The 21,429-nt window shown below is 34.8% G+C and overlaps 1 protein-coding gene across 1 annotated transcript in view; it reads right to left on the bottom strand.

Annotated features, from left to right (window-relative positions):
* The window catches only part of ft (cadherin-related tumor suppressor fat), a 537,654-nt gene extending 516,836 nt beyond the window's left edge, over positions 1–20,818 (bottom strand). Inside the window, exon 1 of the mRNA XM_081758083.1 lies at positions 14,113–20,818. Within this exon, the coding sequence (XP_081614209.1) occupies positions 14,113–19,398 (5,286 nt within the window). The 5' untranslated portion in view covers positions 19,399–20,818. The remainder of the gene's footprint in view (positions 1–14,112) is intronic.
* Positions 20,819–21,429: the final 611 nt, after the last annotated feature.

Below are 21,429 nucleotides of genomic sequence, written 5' to 3'. Positions count from 1 at the left end.
GCTCTCAAATTTATTGAAAACGAAATGGTTGTGCGAAATTTCGATGTATCGATAAATATTTTCAAATACTGAAATCAAAAATATTTTTCATTGATATTTTGTTACTTTTGATATTCGATACTTTTCGATATTTTAAGCTTTTACAAGATTTGATATTGAATATTTCAATATTTTTCGATGTCTTTGTATTTGGTATATCGATAAACTCTAAGAAAATTCTTTTTTTTTTTTTTTTTCTCACAAACAGAGCGCAAAGTTGTTGCCAATTGTTAAAAATATCAGTTTTTCTATGTCCTAACAAATTTGTGAATCGGTGCTAATAATAATAAAAAAAATTAGCTACATTTGAATTTCTGAATATTTGAATTTGGAATGGAAAACGATAAATGTTTTTTAACAATACTGAAGGCTGGTAGTGTTGATGACCAGAGGACAAATATGGTTTATGTTTTTTGATTTCGTAAATTTTGTAGAAGTGTAGTTTTGTCTCTGTTTTGTAAATTTTTATCCTGATTTTCTTCTTAATTTCGTCTAGAAGTCATCAAAGACCTCCCGCGTTACCAAAGGTCCAACAAGGGTGTGATATAACAATGTTTAAAACATATTTATTATTGGAGTATATTGTGGAATGGTTTCTGTATAAATGCTCTTCACTGTGTTCGTACAATCACTTTACCAACTGAATCATGAAACACTAAAATAGTTTTTGAGATCTAAAACTTGGTTGAACTAGTGTTGCCCACGAAACTCGAGACATTTCTTATCTCGTCTCGAAAACAAGACCAGAAATGCAATGTTTCTATTGTTGTTTTGAACTTAAAAATATACTGATCGTCTCAATTGCCGATTGAAAACGAGATGATATTTTTTTTCATTCGTGGGCAACACTGACGGCTGGTCATCACTATTACCTCATTTTCCCAAATATTAACGAAATAAAAATAATAATACTTAAAAAAAAATTGAAGTTGTCAGTGTTATGTTTCCCGTTTTTAATATTTTGAAATCAATTACGTGATCATAAGTTTAGATTGTAAATAAATCAAGAACAAAGACCATCTCAAAATTAGAGAAGCTCTTTTGATTTCTGAAAATCGTGAAAAAAGTATATTGGTATAGGACAAACTGATGAACATTTTTAACTACCTGATTTATTTGGAAAATAGATGTTTTACTTCTTCTAAGAAATAAAAATTTTATTCTTCAATCCAAGAGTAAAATATTGAGAAATTTTTCCTCTACTCCCTCTCCCCTTCTTGTGAATTAACCATAATGGCCAAATGTTTTATGCTTTTACATGTAAAATTTCTGTATCATTTCTTCAAGCTCCTACCCTAAAAATGTTGCTTTATACAATAACAAAAATTACGAAACACATTACAGATATTTACCTGCGTCCAAAATTTTTCTGGAAATACTTCGTCCAATTTACTCACGGGAGATATTAGGTATGTCATTAGCATTTAACGAAAGGGGGGCGGGGGGAAAGGAATGTTCGAAGATGAAACCTATATTAGTACACCGTGCTGAAGAAAATGCTATACTTGAGTGTGTACTTCGTGAGAAAATCTAGAAAAACGATTTTCTAAGTCTAAAAATTAATGGATTATAACAATCACGCCATACTCTCATCAAATTTTTCAAATGACACAAGCAACACGATTAACTGTAAAATTTTACTTTTTGTTTTATTATAACAATGTTTAAAGGCAACACATGCATCAATCAATATATGATACGTATTAAGCTGAACAAAATAACATGCTTGAGGGTGAATTCTCATGCGTAGTTTTTGAAAAATCAAAAATGAAATTTTATGTCGCTAAAAAATGTGTCGTTCATTGTCAATAATCATTGACAGTTTTCTTTTTTGTAAATCAACAAACGGTGGATCTACTTTATCACAAAATGCAGGAAAAAATCGCAGCCACCTGTTTATTTATTTATTTATTTATCTATAAGGTTAACTAATTCCTTTTTAATACAACTAGCCTCGAAAACAAAGAATACACGGGAAGTAAAGTGGGACGAACTATCTTACAAATAAATATGACAAAAACGTTAAAAATGTCATACTTGATATTTTTGAAGATACTCCAAACGTATATATATAAAAAAACTTTGAATAGAATAAAATCAATGGGTAGCAATATATTTTTTTTATATATATAAAGCAACTGAATTAACTTACTCACCACGTAATAAAATATAAAATATTCTTAGCTAATAAACATAGACATAATAAATGAAAGTTGAGAAGAGGCCATAATATACTAAAATTTAAATTAAAGACTTCCAGAGTACGGCAAACAATTATCCGTGGCGTTAAATGTAAACATTTAGCTTACATTCCGCTTCGCTTCTTTTTTCAATCTAAGACGTTTAAATTAATATAGAATTATATAATTGACAAAAAAAAAAATCACATTTAAGAGGCTTTAGGAATACAATTCATCGTTCAAAAATTAAAAGCATTTCCTTATTGGTATCACATTTTAATATTATATGAGCCCTTTTCGTAAATTTCTTTTAAATAATGAAATATGACCAAAATTACACATATAAGGCAAATATTAAAAGTACTGTAAATACTTGAAGTCATATGTTTCAAATATATGATTAGCTTTATGTATTAAGGGATCCTCTATTAATTTGCATCGTATGACAGTGAAATCTGATCCAGGAGTGTCATGTCTTTGTAGAAAATTATAGAAAAATATATATATCGTATAATTAAGTTACGTATCGTTCTCCACAATTCACACGGAGATACAACCGAATGATGCCTAATAATTTCAATCTCTACAATTCCATCTTACATAAAAATCAATTCTATGTCCAGTGTTCTACAGGTAAAATATTTGAGTGGTAACGTTTACTTCATATTTTTACCATTTCCCACTATTTTATGCAGTGATTACTAATGTTGTTTAGTTTCAAAATTGAGGAGAGGATGGAAATAATATGAAATCTGGATTTAATATAAAAAGATAAACGAACAACAGGATCTCAAATTTAAACAAAACATATTTCTAACAGCAGTTGCAATTCAAAATTATTATATATGAATAGAAGTTAGTGGAATCAAGGAACGTCTGACAGAAACAATCTATTAACTATTTCAGTTTAAAAATAAAATAGAAGTTCTTTCGTTAACGCTTTATCAGGTGGGAAAGAAATATTAAAAGACTTGTGAAATAAGAAATCCATACAAAATGAGTACCAAAAAGCCAAGAATATTTAAGTATATCAGATCATCACATTTTCAAATATCATAATTCTACTTTTTCTTCAGTTATTTATTCATAGTTTGATTTAACATTTTCTGTTGCCAAACTATTTCAATTTTTGTCTTTTAGTATATTTGATAATACTATTAACACTGGCATATCATTTCTGTTTACAGTTTTCAGTAAAGGTTATTCCTGAAACACCACAAAACTCCTTACATATTTAGAGGAAAAGATCCATTTTAACATGGTATTTTGATTATTATAATTATTATCTATTTTTTTTTTTTTTTTTTTTACATTATTAACGAAAAATGTCGAAAGATCAGACGCACATCAATCAATAGTTCTCATTGGGCCGAACAAAATGATCCGAGTGACAATAAATCCTCATGCGCAGTTTACGAGAATATAGGACAATGAATTTTTTAGTAATCAAAATATTGTTGCTTACGATAACCACGGCACTTACGGCAACGGCAGAAGCTATTCATTATGACAACAGTGCTCAGTATGGTGAATGAGATATACCCGAAAATTATGGTGAATGAGAAACATCCTAAAATTATGGTGAACGAGAAACATCCTAAAATTATGGTGAATGAGAAATATTCCAAAAAATATATGGTAAATAAGAAACATCCTAAAATTATGGTGAATGAGAAATATTCCAAAAATTATGGTGAATGAGAAATGCTTCAAAATCATGGTGAATGAGAAATATCCGAAAATTATGGTCAATGAGAAATATCTTAAAATTATGGTGAATTAGAAATATCCCAAAACTCTTTAACTTTAATCTTTGTATATTGTGCATAGATGAAATAAACATTAATCGAAAAATGAAACCTAGTTGAAGAAAATCACATGCTTGAAGTAAATTCTTATGCACAGTTTTTGAGAAAATGAATTTTAATGGCAGTAAATTATGTTGTTGGCAGTAATAATTGATAAATTTCATTCTGCTGGGACAGACTGTTGATTGATTTATGTTAAAAAAAAAAAAAAAGTAGTTAAATAACAGATTGTACCTAATATCTGATACTATCTGTGTTTTTCTACTGGTGACATACACGCTGCTTCTAAAACAAAGAACACACTGGGTGAAATGCGTATAATAATGTCATGTATATTCCAGAGATCTATCAGACGGCAACACAATGTGCAGCAACATTGTTTGCTTGAAATTCTGGTAAGGTTTTCAATAAATTCTCTGGAATTTCAACGGAAGTTGTTTCAAAATTTAAAGAAAACAACGTAAAATAATGGCTTATTACGCCATCACCTGACACGTATAGGCAACTATTGTGGCATTTCTTAGAAAATATTCTTTGTTGTGACCAATAAAAATTGTTTAGTCTCAGATTAAAAACTGACCGTGCTCAGAGATATTGACGTATGAACGTCTTTCAACACTGGATGAGAGTTCTTCCACTCAACTGAACTAAGCATCAACAGTAGCAACTACTACAGAATCTAAACTGAGGCATCACTATAACGTCGGTATTATATTAAAGGGACATTGGTACTAACGCGAGCATATTTTTAATGAGTTCTACTTAGGTAGTGCTGCAGTGCACATTTATATTTCTGATAAAACTACAAATTGCTTCAACCGAGTTAACAACATATAGAGTACACCATCGCATCAGGAATCTTCTCAGATCGAAATGTTTCAAGTAGGATACATCTGATATTTCCAACTACAAGTGAAACTGACAAATCATTCATGTAAAATTTCTACAGTGATTACATACTATTTACTTAGTGTATTTATTTATTTATCTTTACTCTTTAGTTTTTCCAGCATGTTAGCGGAAGCACAACTTGATTTTTCAGAATACAACTGAAGATATAGTAACTGATTAGAACAGTAACATTACTATATTTGAAGCTATTACAAACTACCCATACCTGAAATGTTTTATCATCATATAATGGACGTCACGAAATGTGATTATTACAGCAGTGTGTGCTTATGTTGAAAAAAAAAAAAAAAAAAAAAAAAAAAACTGACGAAAGTGAATATTCCCATTGAAATTTTTGAGCCTTAAATATTTAGACACATTGCTGATAAGTTTAACTTAATAATCACCAGTGACGTTTTTAATTCTTTGACTGTTATCATCTGCAAACTGTAATGGTTGAACATATGATTCGGAGGAAGTAACAACTATTTCGATTTTCTTCCGAGAGTCTGTAAATCATAACTATTTCTTCCACCCCTGATCAATAAAATTTAGAATAAATGTTGTTGGTTCGTTCTGTCTAATTGCGGAATATACCACTACACATTTATCAACAACACAACAGGTAAAAAGCTGCGTAGCTATGATACATTCAACACAATGTAACGAGGTGTATTTTTTAAACCTTCCCTTGCTCAAAGATGCTATAGTCATGTTGGAGTTAAAAGTAATTATCCATTTTCCCTGTTGTATTGTAAAATGGGTTTACCAACAATTACAGATTATTTATTGTGCTTCGTAATTACCGAAGGGTTATGTCAGAGTCCCGATATTCTAACTCTAGATAAAATATTTCAAGTATTTTGTATGGCCTTGATTTAAATCTATAACATGATATTAGAGTTTCTCACATTTAACAAAATTCTGATAAATATGCAAAAGCGCGAAGACTGACAACGTACAATGTACATTACTTGATAGTTTTTGATATAGCATAACATTTAATCTTATTCATATTTTAAGAAAGCTTTTTCTGTCTATGTATCAATATAAATATATCTAAAAATATATATTTCCTGTTGTTTGAATTACAAGAAAGAGAGACCGTGACTTTACTTATTGAAAGTTTGAAAGTGTACCATCTGGCAGCAGGATTAATTGGTTACGGTTTAAGTGAGTTACTCTTAATCAACTAAACAGCATTTTATCATAATTTAAAAAAAAATCCTCCCATTTATTCTGGCAGACATGAAAATTGAAATTTAAACATTTTCTCTCGATTTTGTGATAACAATCATATTTAGTAATAACGTTATGAATGACAACGGAAAGTCACATGTACTAATATTAACTGAAGTCAACAGTACAGAACAATACAAATAATTTTTGATCAAATACAATCTAAATACTGTTTTGAAATGCGAAAATTAGCCATTTACAAACAGCATGAAAGATATTTTTCAGAACCACTCCACTTACATTTAATACCACAGATAGATATGGATAATTGTAGTGTTTCAATTGGAAAGAAATATCTATGAATTCAGTCACTGAGGCTTTGAGTTTAGGAAAGTGTACAGCGTTCATCACTTGATGATGAGTCATCTCGAATGTCCAAAAATATTATTAATTTTTATTCTTTTACGGACAACAGTATCAATATTCAATTATTCGTAGTTCTCTCTGATCAAATATTATCGAAGACGTTTCGGAAGAATTATTATTATTAGTTGCATATGTTTGGTAAAATATTGAGGAACTTATGAGATCATCACTGCAAAATCTCCAGATAAATCAAGAACGACCGACATAGGTGCGTGATAGAACTGGGCTGGCAAAAATGATGCTTTTGATCAGAAATTAATAATTAGAATAAATCAACGGACGCTGCATCAAATAATTTAATTGGAGTAATCGTTATTATAACCCTTTGTTCTAAAATACGAAAAATACATTTGGTATTATTGTTGTTGATTGGTTGGATTGCAATTTAGTATTCATTTCAGCACCAAGGCTATTTGAGGCGTGGATCAAAGATGGAATCCGAACTACCCTAATGCGCTCAAGTCTCTTCCACCGGGAATCGATCTAGGGATCCTATGCACCAAAGGCAGAGGGTCTTATTAAGCGAGGACAGAATTATTATTGTTGTTCTAAAAAAAAAAAAAAATCCACGGAACTAACAATTTTGGGATGTTGATTAAATTTGTTAAATAGCAAACATTTCACGAAAGTTCAAGAAAGTACATCTGGGTGTCCCTTGCTTTAACATTCACTATCCTTCTCATGATTTGAAGGATAGAAGAAATATTGGGAGTTAAAAGAGAAAGATGAACCTAAACGGGCCCAAACCTAAAATATAATAAATAAATAATAATAATAATAATAATAATAATAATAATAATAATAATAATAATAATAATAATAATAATAATAATAATAATAATAAAAAATAATAATAATAATAATAATAATAATAATAATAATAATAATAATAATAATAATAATAATAATAATAATAATAATAATAATAATAATAATAATAAACCTCTTATTCGCAGGACCTACCACAAGGCAAAGTGCTTAATAATAATCCATCTCATAGTCGATAATCTGATTTGAATTACTTTTCAAAAAGTATCCTATGTTCGTGTATATAACGTTAAATTTCAAAATATAATCATGCATCAATCTCGTATATATATATATTGAAATTATCATTCAAAGTTGAAATCAAGATGCTGATGAGGCCCTTTCTAATTTCCCTTTTGGAAGAGATAAAAACCATCCTTCGTTTATTCTTCTTTTCAAGCACATATTTATTATAAGCACACTTCTTTACGCCTCAAATTAACGCTTAATAACAATGTGTTTTATGCATTTTTATTTTGAATAGCAATTAAAATCCCTCCACCCCCAAATTTTGGATAAGTTGATGGAAAAGTTAATGGTCCTTAACTTGGGAACCATAATATTCCTCTTGTACACTAACTTCGTTATGGTCTACCCCAGAGATGTGCAATTTTTATCACGGGGTGGCCAAAGAAAAAGGATAAAACTTAAGGTGGGCCAATGTAATTTACTAATAAACAATGTACAGAGTTTTAAAAAGAAGGGAGGGACATGTTTTAAGAGCGCAAAAAGAGAACAATGTCTGGGTGAAAGAAGACATCCGACAAACCAATTCTTTTCATTGGTTAGACCACGGGCCGGACAGAACTTTTCAGAGCGCTGTAGTTTGCTCATCATTAGTCTACTGCTTGATAACTTTGGTCAAGATCAGAAGTGCGTCCCATATAGTCTGTTCTACGTTTTATTTGTTTATTTATTTAATAGAGAGAGGCAAATTAAATGAAGAACCAAAAATCCTGAGAACTTATGTAATAATAATAGAATCCTGCTGCATAATTTTCTAGTATATATAAGCCCTAGAAAATTAGTCAATGTTTTAGAACAGGGTTTTTGTTTTTACTCAGTTCTACAACTAAACCTGCAACGTTTTAATGTATTTGAAGACGTGTTCTTCGATAATAGGAAACATTATTTAACTAAGAATTATTTTTGGATTAAAAGAATCAAAAATTTTCTTGTGCTTTATATCTGGAGAACTACATGCAGTATAGCCAAACTATCACTTAACTCAGTGTGATGTGCTTATTCCGTTATATATCGATTAAGGCTTCGTTCAAAAGTTTTGAGGCTCCTGACCCAAAAAATAATTATTGGTCAAGATGGAAATCTTTTGATGCATTTTTTGGACCACTCCTAAAATTCTTGGCCAAGGTCGCAATCTTTTGATCCATTTTTTAAATCATTCTTAAAATTCTTGTCTAAATAGAAATTGTGGTTGGCTATTATTTTTTGACTTCTTCAAGAATTCATCCCTTAAGAATAGGGGGGGGGGGAGATCTGATAAAATATTCTTCAGAGTCAATTGGCATTTTTATGCTATATGTTTAAATGTCAACTGCCAACAGAGATAAGACACTTACCACATTTATAATTTGTTTGACACAATATATGTTAACTACTAATAGACACTACAGGGTGCATCGTAATATAGAACAATGGACTTAATATAAAAGAAGCTAATTTTCTTTTACAGGACAGTATAAAATACAACATGAGAAAACAGTAAGTTTCCAGCAAGTAGAAATGAAGTCCTCATGTCCATGACTCTTGTGAGACTCAAAATACTGAAGATATTTAACAAATAAATATAAGAAACACAACGGTACAAAGGGTATATCCATTGTTCTGTAACTGCAATGCTCCTGATCATGTGATATCAACTAAGGCTTTAGTTCTACGTATTCACATGGAAATTCGATATAAGACTGGAACTTCTAAAATCGATTAATAGCAGACAGTTCAAGAACTATTGAATCTTACAATATTCTGTACTTTAAAAACATACATTTAAAGCCTCTGTCCACAGACAAAGTATCCTGCATTCAGAATGAATGATAAAGTAACTGTCTGCGGAGCATCTTTACAGCCTGATAAACTAGGGCACAACTTTGAAATCCGCTCAATGGAGACGTAGAGTAACACTTTAACAAGAACTTCACACTTGCATATATACACTTTATAACTAATTAATTCGTAAATAAATAAATAAATAAATAATAATAAAAATATAATTGACTTTACTTTGATATTAAAATTTACTTCTAATCTGTTTCAATCACAGTTGGAGACAATCCATAGAAATAACTTTTGTACTACGATTTTTGTAACTTTAATAAATATAAAGTTTAATTTTTATTTTAATCTTCAACTACAAAATATTTATGTTGTTTTATATACTCAAACTATTTTAAACATGAAACAATCTTCTTTAAAAAAATAAAATAAAATGAGCGAAATTTTTCTTACATTCCGAATGATCCTTTTATGCACTATACAGACATTTACTCCTCTAAATAAGGAAAACGAATATCTATTAGATGAATCCACCCAAATTATAAGCCGCAAAAACAACATTACAGCTATTTATATTATACTATTTTACTAATAAACAGCGCCTAATTTTCAACAGTTTAAAAAATAAAAAAAAAAATAAAAAAAATAACTTTAAATTTTGTCACATTGGCAACTGTGTATTATTTATGTATTCGAAACAGAAAGATAATGGCAGACAAATTTACCTTCAATTGATATCGCATTTTTTCGTTTTCGTTTAATTTATTTTAACATGCTTCTGCAAATTTTTAATTGCAAATATAGCATTCTGTCGATATATTTAATTCAACTGCTGTTTCAAAGTAAACAAGAACGAAGCCTAATTCTACGTATAATCCATTGAAGACTTTATTTATGGTAAGTTTACAACCACTCATTTAAATCTTTATAATTTAGAACGTCAAATATAAACTTTTTTTTAAAATTATTATTTTAGGGTGGGCAAATACGTAAAATTCTCAAAAAATTCACATTAATATGTTACATTTCAAGATTATGTTTTCGTATTCTTTGGCCAGTATGTGAATAATGTGTTTCAAGTGGAGAAAGACAAAATTAGGGGATTTTTTTTTTTAACTTCATATAACAATAATTGGTACGTGCCCCGTACTGGTCACGGAAGGTGACGTACGAGATCACGAGTTCAATCTTAGGTGAAGGAAAATCCACCGATTAATAATAATAATAATAATAATAATAAAATAATTCTTAAGCTATGGCCATGTTCCTGGAAAGGGACGTTCACCTCCAATCAACTAAATGAGATCAACGAATGTGAATATTGAACAGTTCAGTGACGGATGGTATTCTTCAGTCACAGTACGTTTTTAGTTCTAGATAAAATTCGACCACTACCGGTACGTGTAAAGCTATTATTACAAGAAGTTTTGTTCACTCCACTGAAATTGAAGCTTTTGTTTAATGTCGCTGATTCTTCCTTCCTTGTAACAAAATGCAGCAACAACTTTTATAACCGTCGTTGGGTAATAAAAATAGTTTAATCATTTGTTGTTTAATTAAGGAGGAGGGAATATATTTATTATTATGATATGAGGACTTACAGTTAGTACTAATCAAGACGATTAGAATTTCTAAACCTTAAATACATTCCATCCTTCTCGAAAGTTTTTGACGCTTTTAGTATTAGTTTCTATTTATTTATTTATTTATTTATTTATTTCCATCAATATAAAATTATCACACGAAACATTCCCATTATACACATTAAATTGATATTTATATATTTCGAATACGTACAAAATCATCTCTAAATGCAACAAAAGCTTTCGAACCTACTGCTGTATCTGTTAGTACCAACAACACACTTTTAAGATACATTAATTCAGTCTCAAATATAAAATATTTTTTCCACTGTATTTTAGTAAATAATGATTATTGATTGGAAAATATAAACATCCTTCATATTTAAAAAAAGGACAGTTGGCACTATCAGTTATATATTTATTTATTTTATAGTTAAACATCGCATTATGAAAGACAACCAATGCGTTTTTCACCCTGAATTAAAATTTTCCTGTATTGTACTAGTATAGTAAATATTCAAGCCCGCCTATCAAGGAAAGGCTACTTCTTCTTCTTCTTCTTCTTATTATTATTATTATTATTATTATTATTATTATTATTATTATTATTATTATTATTATTATTATTATTATTATTATTATTATTATTATTATTATTATTATTATTATTATTATTATTATTATTATTTCTTTAAGCACTAATTCACATAATACATAAAATAAACTACACAGCTTGTGCTAATGATATTCACAAAACAAATTCTCTATTACTTCGGAAAATTGAACTTACGGAGCGCGTACACATAATTTGGGATACAAGGGAGAACATACAGGTTGTAATTGCCAAAATAAGAATGGTTGTATACAGTCAATTACAATTCGTATGTTTTACTTCAACCTTGTGGAGCTCTTGAACAAGGACAGGAGTTAAATACACTCTGTCCACGGGGATACGACAAAATTCCTTCCATGAGATAAGAATTTTAATTTCCATCTCAATCCTTTTTCAAAGAGTAAATCTTAAGTTTCGGCTGACAGTGTGTCTCAGGTTTTAAATAATGTCCAATTTCGAATTAAAAACGGAAAAGATATCATATAAAGTCAAAAGTGTACCAGTTGTTTATTGAATAGTTAGAAGTAAGATCATTACGGCAAAATATATGATGTACTCTTTTATAGTTAATCAAAAAGTTTCTATTACATTTTGTAGCTGAAGGCAGAATAATTCGTAATTTTCTTTTAAGTTTTAGATCAATGTCTTCATCGCAAATCTGAATTCATTAAGCACAACAAAAACTTAATCTTCCCTGGAAATCCTCAGATTTTTCCCGTTAAAAAAAAAAAAAAAAAAAAAAAAAAACGAAGACATAATTTATTCCCATTAATAGAATATTTTATTTCTATTTTCACGAAATACTATACACGATAAATTTTCTTCTTAAAATGTTTTTTCAAAGATTTTTATTATTTTCGCATTAATTAATACTCTTATAATCACAACAATTATTTCTAACAGACGCAATCTATTATTTTAAACTACTTATTTAAATTCTACACTTACTTGGTTGAATAAATGTAACTACCTACATCTTGTTTAAATATAGTTTATACTCCACAGTTTTACATGGAGCAATCAAATACATAAAAAAGTACACTTGTGATAAATATCACTGGCGCTATTAACGAAATACCGAAAACAATTTATTTGCATTGGTTGTTTTGCACGTTAAAAAATAGAAACAATTTAGTTTTGTTTATTATGGAACTTTAGTTTTTTTTCCCCCTTTCTTTAGCAACTAGGCTATGTCAGACAAGAATCTACAACTTAACGTTGTATTTGGATAACACCAATTTCTACCGGGAATCGAACCTAAGTCTCTCACAACAGAAGGCGTGAGCGCTAAGAATTTATCGAAAGGATCTCTACTCCAGTGATGACCATTTTATCATGTAATGCACCGAGGTCCAGGACTAAGTAAGAACCATACGTGGGGGGGCATGAGAATTTGAAATAAATAAATAAACATAAACAAATATACAATGAAACGTTTTAACAACATACTACTACTATTATTATTATTACTCAAATATCAAAACAAAGAAATTAAACGGTCAATACAAGAAACAACGCCATTGCTCTTAATGGAAACAACGGCTGTCAAAATTTCAGTTAAAAAGTAATGTTCGATTGAGGTATATTATGATGCAGGTACACTCTTCCTGTTACACAAGGAATTAAAAAAAAAATACACATTTAAAATTTTTGTTCGCGGGCCGCCACTTAAGCATCATTGCTCTAAATATTTCTGACCGTAGGAGAAATAATTTTCGCAAGGGACTTGCTCTGATTTGCTGTATTCAATACTTGAACTTGCCAAAGTTTCTGCAAATCTCCATTGGGCAATCCTCCACAAAGGTAGATATTTTTAAAACAAAAAATTGACTTTTATTTTACTAAAAAAAAAAGACAAAAGACCAGCAATAATGATAATTAATGTTATTTGCCTGAATTACAGACTTCCAACACCCCATCCCGTAAATATTAAGTGGTGTTCACAAATATCTGTTTCAAAGTAGCGCGTATCATTAATAAAAATTGCAAATAAAGAATGAATATATATTTCTTCATAAAGAATTGTTATTTCTTATGAACTATTGATACGAATGTTCCTTTTGTTACGATTATCTTATTCAAAAATACAGTAATATATTTACAAAATATGGAATGATTTTTTTTAGTAAATTATTCTTCACACGTTCTTTTTTTTTTTTTTTTTTAAATATTTTACAAACTTTCTATGATAAGCAAATTGTATATGCTTAACCCATATATGTATAATTATGTATTTCGCTAAGTAGCTTCATATAACAAAATTATATGGAATTTCTCAATTACTAGAAAAGAGAGGGAAAAGATAATCAGTGTCATTTTCCAATGTTGAATCCAAAAGAAGGATTTAATGATAAACGGAGCGTAGGCAGAATGAAATAAAGGAAGAGACATAGTTGGAAGGAATGTTTCTTTTTATGATGTTGTTTTGCAATTTCTTCTCCCTCTAAGCACAGCGCCATCTTTTGAAATGCATGATTTATGTTGCATGGGCCGACAACACACGAAACAAATCACACAGCCAGCGTTATGAAATAAAAAGAAGTTAATAAAAACCACGTATGTAACTGACTCACCTTTGTGCTCCTTGTAAGCGGCGTCGGGCTGCTGCTGGTGACTGCGAACACTTCGACCTCATACATGTCGGAGCCTCCCTCACGGTCAAGGACCGCCGCAGTGGACAAGACGCCGAGTTTTGTGTCGATGTCGAAGAGACGGTCCACCTGTCTCCCGCGGGCCGTCACATTAGACACGTAGTATTCGATTCCCGCAAGAGAGTTGGTCGGGAGACGAGCGTTTACCGTCACTACACTAGTACCCACAGGTTCATTCTCGTAGACACGACCCATGTAATATGGTTCACTGGAACCGAACACGGGTCCTCCACCACCAGGGCCTGTCTCTGATGACGTAGCAATTAGCGTCACATACGCCTCCGTTGACTTCCTCTGTGTCTGCACTGCTTCGTCGGTAGCTTTCACTGTCAGATGGTAGCGTATTTCCGGGTCCGGGATATTCTTTTTCAATGTGAGAGCCCCAGTGCTCCTATGCAAACTAAATAATTCTAGATTTCCATTCACTAGTTCATAAGTCACCAACCCATTAGTGCTAGAGTCCAAGTCTTTTGCGTGTACATACATAACAAGAGAGTCTTTGGTCGCTGGTTTAGGTAAAATGGCAGTGTTCATGGACGTAAAAAACGGCGCGTTGTCATTCACATCCTCCACGATCACTGTGACCAACTTCTCGGCCGAAAGCCGCGTAACTTCGGGGACAGCTTGATCAGTAGCCACAACAGTCAATCGAAACGTATCTGCAAACTCCCTGTCAATTGGTCTCAAAGTATGAATGACACCGCTATCTGCATTGATGCCAAAGTGGCGTCCCTCAGGCTCCTGTTTGATAATTGCGTAACTCACTTTGCCATTCACTCCGGAATCGGGATCTTCTGCAGTGACGGTTACAATCGGAGTTTTCACCGGGATTCCTTCCTGGATCTGGCGGACGATGGCGGTGTTGGGGAAAACGGGAGGATTGTCGTTATAGTCCTCGATCTTCACTGTAAATGGCACTGTCGTTGATAAACGAGGGTTACCGCCGTCACTGGCTGTGATGTTCAGATAATAAACACTCAATTCCTCATAGTCTACAGGCTTATGGAGATACAACGTACCTGTTGTTGCATCAACGTGGAAAGTATCCCTTCGATTCCCTGCTGCAATAGAAAATGTCACTTCCCTATTTATCCCTAGATCATTATCAGTAGCTTTGAACAGCATTAGTTCTGTGTTGACTGGTGTCGTTTCTGAGATTGTAATTTGTGTCTCTGTGTGGATGAACTCTGGAGGATTGTCATTTTCGTCTAACACGTCGATATAAACTTTCGTCGTTGCACTCAAGGTGACAGACTCCCCTGCGTCGTACGCGGCCACCATAAGTTCGTAGAATGATGACGTTTCTCTGTCGAGCGCCCTGGCTACAGTGATTTGGCCCGTTGCCTCGTCTATAGCAAAGCTTTTGTCTTCATTGCCTCCTATGATGGAATAGAACACGTCCCCGTTCAGCCCTTCATCAATGTCCACCGTGTACACTCGAAGTACCTGGGAGTTTATTGATGCGCCTTCCGAGACTTGCACTTTGTATGGCGTCCTGAGGAACTTCGGTTCGTTGTCATTGACGTCAGTTATGTAAATATTCACTTTGACCTTATCCTTCAACCGACTTACTCCGTTGTCAGCAACAGCAGCCTCCAGCGTTATGTAATTTTGTCCTGATGTTTGAACAAGCTTCTCGCGATCAAAGTAGTGCAGGGATTTTATGAAGCCATTCTTTGGATCGATAACAAAATCATTTTGGGTTGTGACAATGGAGAACGTAAGCTCTGCATTGCGCCCGATGTCTAAGTCAATGGCTGTCAATTTCCCCACAAACGTGTCAGGAGGCTCGTTCTCTCGAATGTAAAACTTAAATGTGCTGTTCGTAAATTCCGGTTTGTTGTCGTTCTCATCGATGACATGAATAACAACAGGCACTGCTGAGCTTCGAGGTGGGTTCCCATGATCCCTTGCGGTTACTACTAAAGAATAATAATCTCTCTCCTCACGATCTAAAGGACTTTTCACGTACAAGTATCCATCAGGGAAAACACCAAATTTCCCAACTGAATTTCCTTCTGTGATCTCGTATGATATTTTCCCGTTGGGCCCCAAATCAGCATCGGTGGCGAACAGTGCGAAGAAACGATCGTTCACTGGGGTTGATTCCAAGAGCGAAGTTTCGTACGAGGTGTGGTCGAAAACTGGTGTATGGTCATTCACATCCTCAATAATAACTGACACTAAATGCCTCGAAGACAACGAACGTATTCCTGAATCAGAGGCCATGATTTCTAAATGCAACACAGTCCCTGGTTCCGCTCGTATAGGTTTGTTGAGGTAGACAACACCGGTATTCTTGGCAATTCTAAACTGGTCGTCTGCACTATCAGTCAAACTATAAGTTATCTTACTGTTAACTCCGGCATCCTTATCTACGGCGCGAGCAACGTACACTTCGTGTCCAACAGGGGCATTCTCGTTCAGCCTGGCCTCCTCCTTGTCCCTCGGGAACACTGGTTGGTTATCATTTTCATCTAAGATTGTGATGTTCACTGAAACTGTTCCGTACGCAAGACCAGCTCTTGCAACGACAGTGAGGTCATACGCTGCTACTTGTTCCCTGTCAATCCTATTGGCTGTTGTAATGATACCAGTGTTTGGATTGATGTGGAATATCTTTCTGGGATCCCCAAAAACAATCGAATAACGAATATTCCTACTGCTGCTGCTGGACATGGACCTGTCGTTCACTCGAACACGACCCACTTCTCTCCCAATCGATGGCTCCTTTTTCTCGTGGTTTTCACGAATCTGAAAATGGTACCCTCCGTAAGTGTCAAACACTAGAGTTTCCATATCGTGGCTCTTGATTATTTCCACAATGGCGTCTTCAACAGCTTTGCGATCGCCTTTATCCTTTGCCGTGATGCGCAAGCGATACAACGATTTTTGGAAATTAGCAATTGGACTCTTTAGCGATATCACTCCATTGGCTTCATTTACATGGAATAACCCGTCCCCGCCACTCGCAATGCTGTACGTTATCATCGCATTATCCCCTTCATCTTCGTCACTTGCTGTGACTTGCAGAAGTGACGTTCCAACTGATACGTCCTCGTTCACTGGTACAAAATACTGCTGAGGATAGAACTCCGGACTGTTGTCATTTACGTCTTGAACGAAGAGGTAAACTGTAGCCGTAGATGACTGGGGAGGAATGCCTTGGTCCTTGGCGATCACTTTAATTTCGTATTCAGAAATGGTTTCACGGTCGAGTTTGGTCTTCGTTGTCAACTGTCCAGTTATGGAATCCAGTGCAAACATATTTGGGTAATTTTGGTTGACGTCTGACTGCAGGCTGTAGATAACGCTTCCATTGGTTCCTTGGTCATGATCAGACGCTGTCAACATTGCAACAAGAGTATTAGGTGGAGTACTCTCCGAGAGACTAATGTTAATACTAGGATCGGAAAATTCGGGTTTCTCGTCGTTTTCGTCCAAAATTGTTACTTTGAGCTGTGTGTGCGCCCACTTAGGATTTGGTCCTCCGTCCCGTGCAGAAATATTTAGTTCCACAGTTCCCTGAATTTCTCTATCTAACATAGATTTTGTCGTAATTAGCCCTGAGTCCACATCGATGTCAAACCACTGATAATCATTTCCGGACACGAAATCATAATAGATATTGGAATTCACTCCTGTGTCTTCATCTGTTGCTGTGATCCCAGCGACGTAGGTACCGACAGGAACAAGTTCACTCAATATCGCCGAATATTCACTCTTCTCAAACACTGGCTCATGATCATTGACGTCGTTTACGTAAATGATAAGGAACGTCGTCGAGCTTCGAGGTGGCGTCCCTTTGTCTGTGGCCACAATCGTCAAATTATACTTATTTATTTCTTCCCTATCTAGGACACCGTTGACACGCACTATATCAAAGCTCTTGGAATACTCGAGCCTGAAATGATTGAGTTCGTTTCCAGCTCGTATTTCTACGGTAGTTTCTCCATTTAAACCTTCGTCAAAATCAACAACGGAAATAGCAGCCACCACGGAACCATTTTGGGCGTTTTCGTCCACTGTCGCAAACCCTGCCGTTGGTGGAAAATAACGGAAACGAACAATAGGGTCATGATCGTTGGCATCAACTAAATTTACTGTCACATACGTGCGACCATCTTGCCGAGGGGAACCATGATCCCTTGCAAATACAGTGAAAACGCAACTTTTGGGGCACCCGCTTGTCCCTCCACTTAAATGCGGGCAATTCTGTTGACAGTTTAGAGTATCTGCGGTGGATATGACTCCTGTCTCAGGGTCCACTGTAAACTGAGTTTCAGTGTCCGCTAAATAATACGTGATTTTTGCGTTGTCACCAATATCACTGTCCGTGGCCATCACTTGTAACACAGAGGTGCCCGGTGGAACACTTTCATTTAACGACACTATGTAATCACTATGATCGAAGATAGGTGGGTTATCATTCACATCCAGTATGGTAACATTGACTTGCAGGTACCCAAAGCGGGGCGGAGTTCCTCCGTCTTGCGCTGATATATTCAGTTGATAGAATGCCTTCGTCTCTCGATCCAATTTCCCTGTTGTCTCCAGATGCAAATACGATGTCTCTCCACTTGGATTTGTTGTCACCAACAACTTATATTTTTCATCCTCATTGCCGCCAACAATGCGGTAATTGGTGGACACCCCGTTGACACCAGAATCTTTATCGGTTGCCGTATCCAAGATAAGCCGAGTTCCCGTGTTGGCACTCTCCGAGAACGAGACTTCGATGCTGGACTCCGGAAACTCCGGCGAATTATCATTCACGTCAATGACAACAATTCTCACTTCTATCGGATAAGTCGGCTGACTCGAAAGCACCACCAAATCGTAGCGGTCGTTCCTCAGAGACTCCCTGTCCAACACAGCTGTCGTCGTAATTTCGCCCGTAGACGCATTCAGATTGAACTCGCGGGGATTTTCATTAAAACGATACGTGAACCCAGGTTTCGTAGGAATCGAACCTACGACCGTTCCTCGTGGTTGTCCCTCTAATATTTCTAGTGTCACTCGAGTATCCACAGCGCGTGATTGCATTTGGGTCGATTCAGTTCGAGCAATGGAAGAAGAAATTGGCGCAACTAAAGTCTTTGGGGACCTCTTCCCGGGCCCTGGGCCAGGCCCTTGGGACGCTATTAGAACGCATTGAAACACTAATATCAAGAGTCCTGATCTCCAAATGCGTTTCAAACACAACATTGTTTGTCTTTTTGTCAGGATTTTAAAAAAACATATACCACTCGGGTTGAATATAATAATTAACGAATAGTGTCACCCGAAAAACGAGTGATGTCATACAGCATATGCCATTGTTTTGTTCAATTCAGGTACAATGTAGAGGATTATGAAACAAAATAGAGAGGATTACTTAGTGGTGATGTGAAATGTCATGGCCGACACTTGGCAACAATGCATTTTCATGCATTTTTTTTATATGTCATTGCCTGTTGCCTGCGGGTAAATCCCTTATTCTATTATCACACCAACACAGATACACACAGCCACGTTGTTTACGATTAATACAATCCAAACACAGAATTTTGTTCGTCATTAGCAAACGTTAATTTAGGAAGTCCTCATTGCAAACTATAACAAACTGATTTTTGACAATTTTAGTAGAAAGAATGGGAAGGAATCAAACGTTTCCTTTTTAGAAATTAAACTAGGGCGAAGCAACACTTATTCAGACTTTCGCTTGTTTTTTTATTATTATTGTGTTACCGAATTTACTTGATGAGAGATTTTCGGGTGTTACAACAGTGTGCGACTCTTTTTATTATTCACGAGCAACAGGTGTATTCACATCATTTTCACGCACACGGCTACGTGTAGAAAAACAATCCCGTAGCCCGGCCTTGGGTTGTCTTCAGAAAATGGAATGCGTTTCCCCTCCCGTGGCAGTGGGAACACTTTGAACAGCCCTCAACCCCCGTTGGGAATACTTTTCCCCCTCCGTGAGCCACAAACAGATGAACTCTTCTCAATGAGATACATTCAACATGGCTGACTGACTTCTGAGACGAAAGAGGATTTTTAAAATCATAAGAAAACCAATACAGCTGCTTCACTTGCTGTTTTCTTCGTACGGAGTGTTTATCAACCCCCGGACTTACTGCACTCACTCACTGACACTCACACTCACAACTCAAAAGAGACCCCATGTCACTTCCAATCACTGCAGCCTCCACGACCAACAATGTTTCTTGCGGGAAAAGATTTATTTTCAGAAAGAAACCACAACGCACCAGTAAGACACTAACAGCAGAAACACAGAAGGCTTGAATCCTGAGAATTCGCAGCAGACGTTCTCTTCTTCTTGGTTTCCAGTTCGGCCACTGGTTTGCCTGAACCACTTGCTGTTCTCAACAAGAAAGGAAAAAAAAAGTTTGTGTTTCAAATCGAAAACACCAAAACGTGGCGAATAAAGATCAGCTCGAGAACGAAAAGGCACTCGCGAAATACTAATAACGTTAAAACAAAACCGAACTCGCAATAGCAACCTCTACATGTTTCAGTAGAAGCTGCAAACGTTTCTTTTCCCGACCGAGTTACTTTGCAACTTCGAAGCACATCTCTCTTCTCAACAACACACACACCACGGAACCCCGTCGTCGTACATACACTTGAAACCACCCATCTCACCTTGCCGGGTTTGCGGGGAGGGGCGGAACGTGTTGTCATGCCTTCTTAGCCAATCAGTGTTCTTCTACCTACGGCGCCGGATTTCGCTGTTGCCACTTGAGTAACTAAAAGAAGTGTTACAGGTATCGCTCTCTGGGACCAAGAAGAGAAGTATCTTTGGTTTCTGTTCTCGAATTCACCCCTACGCTTACCACAAGAAAAAGAAAAATAAATCCGGACATCAATGAGCAATTAGGAACATTGTGTATGTAACCATAACATTTATTTTTCTTTCTGTTTATTTCTAAGATCAGAACCCGCGGCCCGCGTGTGAGGTTTGGCAACAAGGACAGATTCTTCGGCAGAGGTAAGGCTCGTCCGAAAGCAAGAAGTTAGCGCCCGCTTTGGTGACTAGAATGGCTGGCTTTCCTATATTCAATTCTTATCTTCCCTTCTTTGCACTCCCTTGTTTGTGTTCCAGGCCTGAAATTTGCTTTTCATAATGAATCCAGAAGCCTGCGATTTCAAAAAGATCCAATACTAAATACTGATGTTAATAAATAGTTTCCTTTTTCTAGGTCACTGACCCCCATAGACAAATGCCCCCTT

This window comes from Thermobia domestica, chromosome 5 (assembly GCF_964235325.1).
Source record: "Thermobia domestica chromosome 5, izTheDome1.hap1.1, whole genome shotgun sequence".
Classification (NCBI taxonomy): Eukaryota; Metazoa; Arthropoda; class Insecta; order Zygentoma; family Lepismatidae; genus Thermobia; species Thermobia domestica.
This window is presented reverse-complemented; position numbering and strand designations above follow the sequence as displayed.